We start from the raw sequence: 9,980 nt of genomic DNA, 5'->3' as shown, positions 1-9,980 counted from the left end.
ATCACGATTTCCAACTTCTACCATTTGTACGTGGAAAGATTGAATGGGGAAGGATTTGTATGTTGATGATGAGGGAATGCAGGAGGCTTGACAATGGACCGCCTATTCATGCCCATCGGCGGGAGATCATAAAGCAGATATACTACCAACAGATTGCTCTAACCTTTTAGATTGAATTTCCACACCAATTTCATTAAACTCTAAAAGCCCAAGCCTAAGCCCAAACCCATTAACATAGATATAAGAGTACTATATATTCTGTCCATCATCTTTGACGATTGAGGAATGCAAAATCAAATGATAGAATTCACACTTCATACTTATTTAGTGTAAAAGTGTCATCGTTGCTCCTCCATCTAGTCCTCTCCTTTCCAATCCCATCATATCGTCCTTATTGGCAGAGCAGAAAAATGCAGAACCTTCATCTCATTCTCTCTGCACCCCTCCATGGCTCCATACATCCGCCTAATTTCAAATTCAAGTCAACACAGAAAATTGATATCACACTGTTCAAGAAAAACACTTACTACAACAAAGAGTATTTCTATACTACTTTCCGCCAGTTGCATCTTCTCTCTTTTTTTCTGTCGCTCTCTAGACGAGTGAGCCATGTTCTTCCCAACGCGCTTTTCACACCGTTCATCTCAAAATCATGTACAAATCCAACGACACCCATCACCCTTCGTCAACCGCCCAGGAGCCCCCCTTCTGCCGCCTTCACCAGCAACAGCAGTGGAGATGCCCACCTGGGAACGCCCCAGCTCGGCCCAATTTCCTCGATCAGCTATGCCCCGAGCATCAGCGGGCCATCAAACGGGCCGACGTCGAGGCCGTAGTTCAGAAATTGAAATTCCAGCCTAAGAGATTGAATTTCATCATGTCGAATTCTATCTCCGCCTCAATCGATTACGAGCAATGGTGTGAGACTCTGGCGACGATAGTGCAGTTGTGGGGATGAAATTGGACGATAAGGGGTTTGGGTGCCCTGTCTTGTTTCAAACATCGAGGTTCCGTCGGATAGGCTGGAATTGAACGAGCGGCTGAAGGTGCTGTTTCTTGAGAACAGAAGGGATTGAATGAGGGTGTGTTGGTAGAGAAGTGGATGAAGAAATTGGCTATTGTGGAAGATGAAAGTAAAGGATTTCTAGCGTCATGAGGTATAAGGCAAGCTTGCAAGTTTTCAATGAGCTGTGTGAGAAGAAGAAGGTTTTGGTGGGTGAGAGTGCCTTTATCTCCAACAGGATTGAGGAATTCAGAAGTAGCATTAGGTCTATTGAAGAGTATTTGGAGGATGGGGAAAAGGAGGATCGCGATTTCCAATTTCTACCATTTGTACGTGGAAAGATTGAATATGGAAGGATTTATATGTTTATGATGAGGGAATGCAGGAGGCTTGACGACGGACTGCCTATTTATGCCCATCGGCGGGAGTTCATGAATCAGATGTATTGCCAACAAGTTGCTCTAACCTTTTAGATTGAATTGCCACAGTTGGAAATGGTTCCTCATTTGCTTTTATTAAATGTCACGTTTCAAACACCGATGATCTCTTGTGGAGGTGGGGAAAACGCCGGCGGAAGTGTAGGGATGCCCAGGATGATGTCCGGAATGGCGGGGATGATGGGCGGATACTATAATATGTACCCTTGGATAGGTGGGATGGTGCCCCAAATACCCGGGGTGAGTGGAGGGATGACGGGCATGGCAGCTGGGATGATAGGGGAAATGATGCCCGGAATGGCGGCCGGAATGAGGGGAATGATGCCCGGGATGAGATAGATGATGATGCCCAGTATGATGCAGGGCATGCCTGCCGCTGTGGGGGATAGCAGAGTGGGGGTCCCCCAATCAGTTGGGGACAATGTCTATCGCCCCTACATGGATTTATTGTCAAGCGATTCCCAGAGTACTCCACTGGAGACTCAGTTCACCCGCATTGATACTTTATCTTTTGAGGAGTTGGGATATCTACGGTCAAGGAGTCTCCCACTGAGATACCACTGGCGGCAGAGAAGTCGAAGCGGAAGGGCAAGGGCAAGGGCACTACATCGTCCTCGCGTGCAGGGGACGAAAGGAGAGAGGGGACGGGGAATGAGGGAGAAGAGGAGGAGGCCGACGAGGGAAAAAGGACCATCTAGAGCGAGGTAGAGTGCGTCACGCTGGCAAAGGCCTGGGTCAGTGTAGTCGAGGATCCCTATATCGGGGCTAACTAGACTATCGACAGAATGTGGTGGCGCATTAGCCAGAACTACATCAAATTCTATCCGCCAGGTCGGAAGCCTCACAATGGAGAGCAATGCCGGAAACAGTGGGAGCGGCTGAGGAGGGCCATCAACCGATTTGCCGACATCTATGAAACAACGTCCGCATGACAACCAGAGGCATATCCATGGAGGATGTGAAGAGTTTGTCCATGCAGCGGTACCCCGACAAGTCGAAGAAGTTCGGCATCTTCAAATATTGGGATGTCTGTGTTGTGCTGCAGGAGTCCGTCATGTTTCGTGCGGGTGTTGAAGCTGGCTGGCCGAACCGAACGAAGCTCAACTCCTCTGGCGAGTAATGCAGTAGTGCTGGTTCCCGCGGCCTCACCGACGGCGCCGCAGAGATCCTGGCACCTCCATCATTTTACCGTCGCCGTTGCCCGGTTGGGCCAAAGGCGGCAATGCGGATGGCTAGGGGAAGCGCCAGCGGGTCCTACGAGGTCCAATTGGCAGCTCTTAGCCCGGCCAATCCCGAACTCGCCCACATGTAGCAGCAGAGCATGATAGACATCATAGAAAAGTGGCGGGATGCGATTGACCCCTTATACCAAGAGATGCTGAAGGGGGTCATCGAGAGTATGAGGCGCGATTTGGGACTCCCACCCCTGCCCAGGAGTGACGTCGGGACTGGCCACGGGGACGACGATGAGTGAGATGGGGGTCGCGTGTGTTGAAGCTTTGGGATGTATTTTGTTTTATTTAATTATGTATGTTTTTTTTAAAAATAAAATGGTTGCATTTTCTCCGTATTCGTGTCGAAATTTTAATTCCGTAAATTACATATTTGTGAATTTGTGAATTTTTATTATTGTTCTTGTCCTCCGGGATGTCCTTGGGGATGTACGCTATTGTGCAGTGGGATGTCCTTATGACATGGCAGTGCTGTGGGATGTCCTTATGACGTGGCAGGAGGTGTTTTTGGAGTGTCCGCCGGGACCTCCGTCCCTATTGCGGATACTCTTAGAGTTTCAAATTGCAACTCGTTGATCATATGCAACTAGTAGAAAAGGAAATACAATATATATAGTGTTACAAGTAGGAATGTCAATCGGGCCAGCCCACCGGGTTTCGGGCAAACCCTATTCGGGTTGCGGGTCAATCGGTTACGGGCTAATCGGGCTGTGATTTTTTTGGGTTATAAAAGTTCAACCCTAACCCTAAAAGCTCGGGTTTCGGGCTAGCCCAACGGGCTAATCGGATTGCTACCGATAAAATTAACATGCGTTCAATCCAATAAATAATGGTGAAAATTAGTTATATGTATAAAATGTAAAATATTTAATTATGATAAATTTGAGATATTATGTTTAGACTCAAACATAAACATGATTAAATACTAATATTTGAGATTTATGCACAATAAAACATAAACATCAAGAAATTTTAAAGCATGTTTTAGAAATTTAAATATATTTTTTAGTGAATTTGAAGTTTCGAATTTATATATCTATTATTATGTTAATAAAAATTTAATATATGATTTATATATTTAATACTCCCTCTGTCCCACGTTACATGAGTCATTTCTTTTTTGCACTCGTTTTGAAAAAATAATAACAAATAGTTAAAGTGGAGAGAAAGAAAAGTAAGAGAGAGAATAATGTAGAGAAGAGTCTTAACTATAGTATTCTCTTTGTTACTTTATTTTTTCTCCACTTTAACTATTTATTATTATTTTTTCAAAACAAGTACGAAAAAGAAGTGACTCAAGTAACGTGGAACGGAGGGAGTATATATAATTGAAAGTTATGTTTTTAGTAATCTATATTATAAAATAACCAATGAAGTGTCGAATTAGAGTCAAACAAATAGAATGATAGAAATTTTAACAGGTTTTCGGGCCAGCCCTAACGGGTTGCGGATTAATCGGGTGCGGGCTAATCGGGCTGTAATTTTATCGGGCTAGAAATTTTCAGCCTTAACCCTGTAAATTTGGCGGGCTATTCGGACCGGCCCACGGGTTGCGGGCTACATTGACATCCCTAGTTACAAGACAAGCCTCAGTTCACTTGAAGGAGACAGGCCCAAAGCAGTTGGTGGAAGAGAGTGACTTGGATAAGGGAGGTAGAAGCAGCAAGGAGCCAGAGAGAACCATCGGCAAAGACCGATCGCGTCGTCAGAGGCGTCAACCAGACCACTTTGCCGATTTCACCACTCACTGAAGTGAAGAACCTATTTGCTTATTTTATTTTGTTTATTTAGATTTTCAATATTAGTATTTTGGGAACTATTATTATAATTTCAATTATTTTAGCGTCGAGTGAACTATAAGCTCCTTTCCGGGTTTTCTTTGTTGGTTCTTTCTCGGATCGTAGGTCGAATCAACTCTAGGGTCCGTAGATATAAATATGCGTGTATTTTATTTCACACCTTACGGAATAAAATATTTTTACGCAATTTACTTTCTTCAACAACTCAAAACCCTAGTTCTTATCGTTGTTAATCGTCGGGCAATCGTTCCCGTGACTTCACGGAGGAATTGATCAAAGTTAAGGAGTTCATCCTTAACATATAGACTAATATTAGTGATAGTAGAAAATTTTGAAATGAACTTAGTAAATTAGGAACATTAATTTATGTCTTTAATTTAATAGAATTATTAGATTGAAAATACTATATGTAGTGAAATTTTACAAATAATTGTATATGTATTATATTTAAATGATACTTAAAAGTAGAAAAGAAGAAAAAAAATAAAATAACATGTAAAGAAAATGAACAAAAAAACTTAGAGTAAAGACAAAAATTTGTCCGGAACATATGCTCATTTTATGATTTTGGTCCTAAACATTATTTTTTGGAACTTTTGGTCCTAAACATTTTAAATCGGATCACATTTGGTCCTGGACTAACTGTTCCGTTAAAAACTAATGGTCAACGAGTTTAATCCCGATTTTGACCAAATTAGACTGTTATTTCTAATTTTTTTTCTCCATAATTAATTCCTTAATTATTTAAATAAAAATTCATTTAAAATCAGAAACATACAGTCCTCCTAATAGATTAGGGTTCTTATTTCATCTTCCTCCCATCGCATTTACCCTGAGATGAGATTAGATGACTACCCTGAGATGAGATTAGATGACGGGTCGGTAAGGTTCTTAATACATCTATCTTACACTAACACTTAGGCATACATGAAATTCAATCACTAACCAAACACCGATCCTAAATTCAAATAATTGGGGCTTTCGATTCTTGAGTTTATGGTAATAGCTATAAATATACCCTCCATGTTACGATAAGATTTAAGTATGAATGAGAAATTACAAAAACCTTGAATGAAAAAGGGAGTTGTGCGGGATTTAGTACTATTAAGCACTTAGCTGCCTAAACAATAAGAACATGTAGAAAACATGTTTAAGAACATGTATAACTAAGCACTTTAAATTAAGAGAGAAAATTATATTAGGCATAATGGTTAACTAAACATACAAAATAATTTGGTATTTAACTATCAGTATAGTATAGTGAGATAATCATGACCCAAAAACGCAAGTTTATGAGAGGTAGTACTACTATATCTTATTGTAAAATATGTTTGCGAATCGAAGGAAGACAAAAAAAATTCGTGAATAATGAATTTAATCAAGTAAGAAATGTTTACTATCGAAACCAAAATTTAAAAGTTCCCATGACCAAGAGGTTTTTTCTCTCCCATGAACAAGAGGTTGTTCTTCTCAAAATGAACAAACATGATGTAGTATATGTCATTCTCTACACAATATATTTCAGACAAGCAGTTGGATATTTTCGTTGTACTATGTATTGAAGGCCAAAGATTATTTATTATATGGTACTCTAACTACAAATCATAAGCACCAAAAACTTCAGTATAACAGAATATCATACTCTAAAAGAGTGTGAAGGGAGATTGCTTTTGAATCATTTCAGAAGAGATCTTGTTAGATGCTCACGTGCAGTGGCCAGAGCTTGAGATATCGTCTGCAACAAGGTGTATCATCATGTCAAGAGATGCATTTAAATGAAATTGTATGTTATTACTCCACCCTCATATATTCACCAAAAAATATTAAGATCAAGAGCATAGAGATATCACCTGCTCTGACAATGGTGCACCATCATCTATACTATGGGTTGCTACTTTTCCAGCAATAATACTACCGTCTGTTTCGAGAATAATCCTGCAAGAACAAATATATCAACAGCAACGACATTTTCACTCTTGAAACGAACAAGCTGATCATGAGCAAGTGGCATTGTACATATATCAAGTTTTGGATGTGTTTGATGAAGCAATAAATGTACAGAGTGAATGAAAATCAAGCATAATGAATTTTTTGTCAAAAATGAATGAGAGGTATAGTTTACCCTCCATCCACGATTTCATCTAGGCACAGAAGAATCATATCCAAGTTCTCAAGTGCCTCTCTTTGGTCGACATTGTTCCTAAAGCACAGATCAGAATGAGAAAATCCACTCAGCAGATAGTCGTGATAGAAATGTAAAGCAATTTCAAACGTGTTGAGAGATAAACCTAAGGAGTAGGGTGACTGCATCGAAGAATCCCTGTAGAACGGTAGCTAGGATCAGCTCATTTTCTTCATCGCCCCCGGTCACAAAGAAGTGCAGATCTTGGACAAACTTATAAACGATGATGTTGTTCTCTACCATTGTTATCTCCGCTGCACCAACAAAAAGAGTTAGGGAGTCGAGACCACTGCCACTGCTCGTGCAGCGTGTTAAAAGGGGACGGAAATGTACCTTCTGTTCGAGCATTGGTTTTTTGAGTCTTTGAGAAAATAGATTTTTCGAAAGCAAGCTTAGCACTATTTGTAGGCCATTCATCTGAGTAATACTTAACTGCAACACGCTTCCCCTCAGAATCCAGCAAAAGTATGTTTTTTATAGTCGGGCAAGTCTCCTACATTCAAATGATCTCATCACTACCACATAACAATGTCAAAAACGACTAAACCAATCACCAAAATTTCTACTTGCATTGTTAAATCAATTATCAGCATTTTCAACGAACAATAAATTTCATAAGTACAATAAAAGAATGTGCTAGAAATCATTCAATTGTGCACACAAACAGCAATGCCAACAAATCCGGAAATGATGGATATCATACAATTCACACGCACACAAATAATTCCTACTTATACATCCAATCGCAACATACAGTTTCCAGCTGCGTAGATCAAACAATACCAAAATAGTTCATGCTTACAGTTTACAATAATCATCCAATGAAATTATAGCCATCTATCACAAACTAGAATCGCCATTAACGAGGTGCGATCAAAATGTTTGATTCTACGAGCAGTGAAAATGATCAATTTCATAGTAATCTTAATTTGAATAGCGTAAATCACATGAATCCACCATAATTCTTTCTTATTGAGATCAGATCTTGCAGATCGGAAAAATGATCAGATAATTGACGAAATACGCAAGATACTTACATGACTGAGAAATGTGGCCATTGCTGCTAGCGATCAAATTATTTTTACGGAGATAAATTTTGATTGAAAGCTAAAAAAATCAAGGAATACGAAAGCTTTGCAGTTACATTTGATGATTTTGTGTCGTAAGCCATAGTTATTTTATGGGCCAATAAAAAGCCCAATATTAGGAGACTTTTAATAAGCCCAATGGGTTGAAATTTCACACCCAAAAGGTCCTGAGATTTGAAAACAAATTAAGTAAAAAAATTTCATTTTTTTGTCAGTTGTCTTGTTCGTGTACTAAAACAATGTATCTTGGTGATGTTCCAAACGATGTACCAAAAATGTCATTTTGTATGTGGATGCGAAAATTGCCCAAAAAATAAATGAAACTTTGATTTATTATCATGTGTTTCAAATCTAATGGGTGACCATAATTTTCCAAAATTATGTGATTTAAATTATTACTTTTATTCTAATGTGTTAGGCTCCTTTTATATTAGTTACATCGTCATAATCTAAAATTAAGACCAAATTCTATATCCTTAGATTTTTAAATGAATTGATGAGATTAAAACTTACAAATTTCAATAAATAGTAGACAAAATATCAACAAAGGGGTAAGATCGTCATTTAGTTAACATATTACTCTCCATCCCACAAAAGATGTCACATTTCCCTTTTTGGAAAAATTTCTCTCACACATGAATATAAAAATTATATTTTCTCTCTCCATTTAACACACCAAACAAAACCTCCTAAAATCTTGTGCCGTCCCACAAGTGTGACATCTTTTGTAGGACAGAGGAAGTATAATTTTCGGGGTTGTTTTATATCAACATAGTGTGTTACAAATATCAATACAGCGACATGAGAATCTCAACACAAGTACCAGAAAATATCAACATTATTTTATTGATATTGTACATGCATTATATTAAGATTGTTTGATGCATTTATTGATAAAAAAAATATCAAATTTTATTATTCGAACGTCGTTGGAACATATGCAATTGTGATCTCGTTAGAATCCTTATAAAATTATCTTTAATTTGATATATATTTTTTGCAAAAATATAAATTAAATTGAGAGAGTTACGTAAATTTAAAGTTTTGAGATAATTTTAAAGAGAGACAAATAAGTTAGTTTTAACAACTATATTTATATTTATAAATTGACATTGATACCTTTTGACTTTATTTAATTATTATTTAAATTTATATTATAATCTAGTTTACATTATTTCAACCGCTAAATTTTCCTATCTAACAGTTAAGAATTGTTCTCAATTTTGAATTAGAGCATCCACAATGGGGCGGAGGATGCGATGGATGATGCATCCTCCGCCCCTTAGTCCACCACTGCAGCACCACGGACTAAGCACACATTATTCTCCACGGAGGATAGATCGTCCGCGGACTATGGCACGGAGGATGCATCCTCCGGCCTATCCTCCGCTCCATTGTTGGGGGTACGGAGGATGGGCCGGACAATGCACACATTTTTTATTTATTTTTTTTGTATTTTCTTCTATATGTATATCACTATTTTTTTACTTCATTTTACACCTTTCACTCCACTCTCTTCCCCATCTCAATTTCACTCTGAATTCAATAACGAATTCCGAAGATTTTCATATTTGCAAGCATAAAATATAAAAAATAAAAAATAAATACTGACGATAGGATATGCCTTTAATTTGTGGTGTTTTTATATTTTTATTCTTGCTAATTGATATATTTGCAAATATAAAAAATAGGATTAATGAATTTGCAAACATAAAAAATATATTTTTATTCTTGCTAATTAATTGATATACTGTAATTTGAACTTTCAATCAATGAAGTTGTTTTTTTCAATTTTTGTAATGTTTAAATATTCAAATAATAAATAAAATGCTTAGGACGGACTATATGGCGGGCTATAGTCCGCCCCATTATAAGTGTAAGGAGTGGAGGATAAAATGCTGATATGGCGGAGCATAAGGCAGGGTTTAGGGGATCGCATCCTCCGCCCAATTATGAATGCCCTTAGTAATTAGTTAGTAATTGGTCACCACCCGCTCCCAGCCTCCCCTAATACCTAAACCTCAAGGATAAAAAGTCTAAGGCATGCTTGGTATGATGGAATGGAATGAGGATGGAATGGAACTAGGCCTGCTTAATCGGTTCTCCGGTTCTCGGGTACCCGGAATCGGAACCGGAACCGACCGGGTAATTGAGGAACCGGGAACCGGTTTACCGGTTCCGGTTCCGGTACCAGTTCTAATGTTTCTAAAAAGTTTCGGTTCCGGTTCTACCCGGAACT

General features: G+C 38.5%; 1 protein-coding gene across 1 annotated transcript; it reads right to left on the bottom strand.

Moving 5' to 3' along the window:
• Nucleotides 1–5,947: 5,947 nt before the first annotated feature.
• Nucleotides 5,948–7,811, bottom strand: LOC125196849 (coatomer subunit zeta-1-like). The gene is made up of 6 exons (XM_048095509.2): nucleotides 7,691–7,811; nucleotides 6,987–7,146; nucleotides 6,760–6,907; nucleotides 6,594–6,671; nucleotides 6,322–6,406; nucleotides 5,948–6,206 (listed from the first exon to the last, which is right to left on the bottom strand). The coding sequence occupies exons 1-6, from the start codon at nucleotides 7,709–7,711 to the stop codon at nucleotides 6,147–6,149; spliced, it is 552 nt and encodes a 183-aa protein (XP_047951466.1). The 5' UTR covers nucleotides 7,712–7,811; the 3' UTR covers nucleotides 5,948–6,146.
• Between the last annotated feature and the right edge of the window lie 2,169 nt (nucleotides 7,812–9,980).

Source organism: Salvia hispanica, chromosome 4 (assembly GCF_029641045.1).
Source record: "Salvia hispanica isolate PSC_SH4W2 chromosome 4, Shi_PSC_v1, whole genome shotgun sequence".
NCBI lineage: Eukaryota > Viridiplantae > Streptophyta > Magnoliopsida > Lamiales > Lamiaceae > Salvia > Salvia hispanica.
The sequence above is the reverse complement of the archived record's forward strand: the minus strand, read 5'-3'. Positions and strand labels throughout refer to the sequence as shown.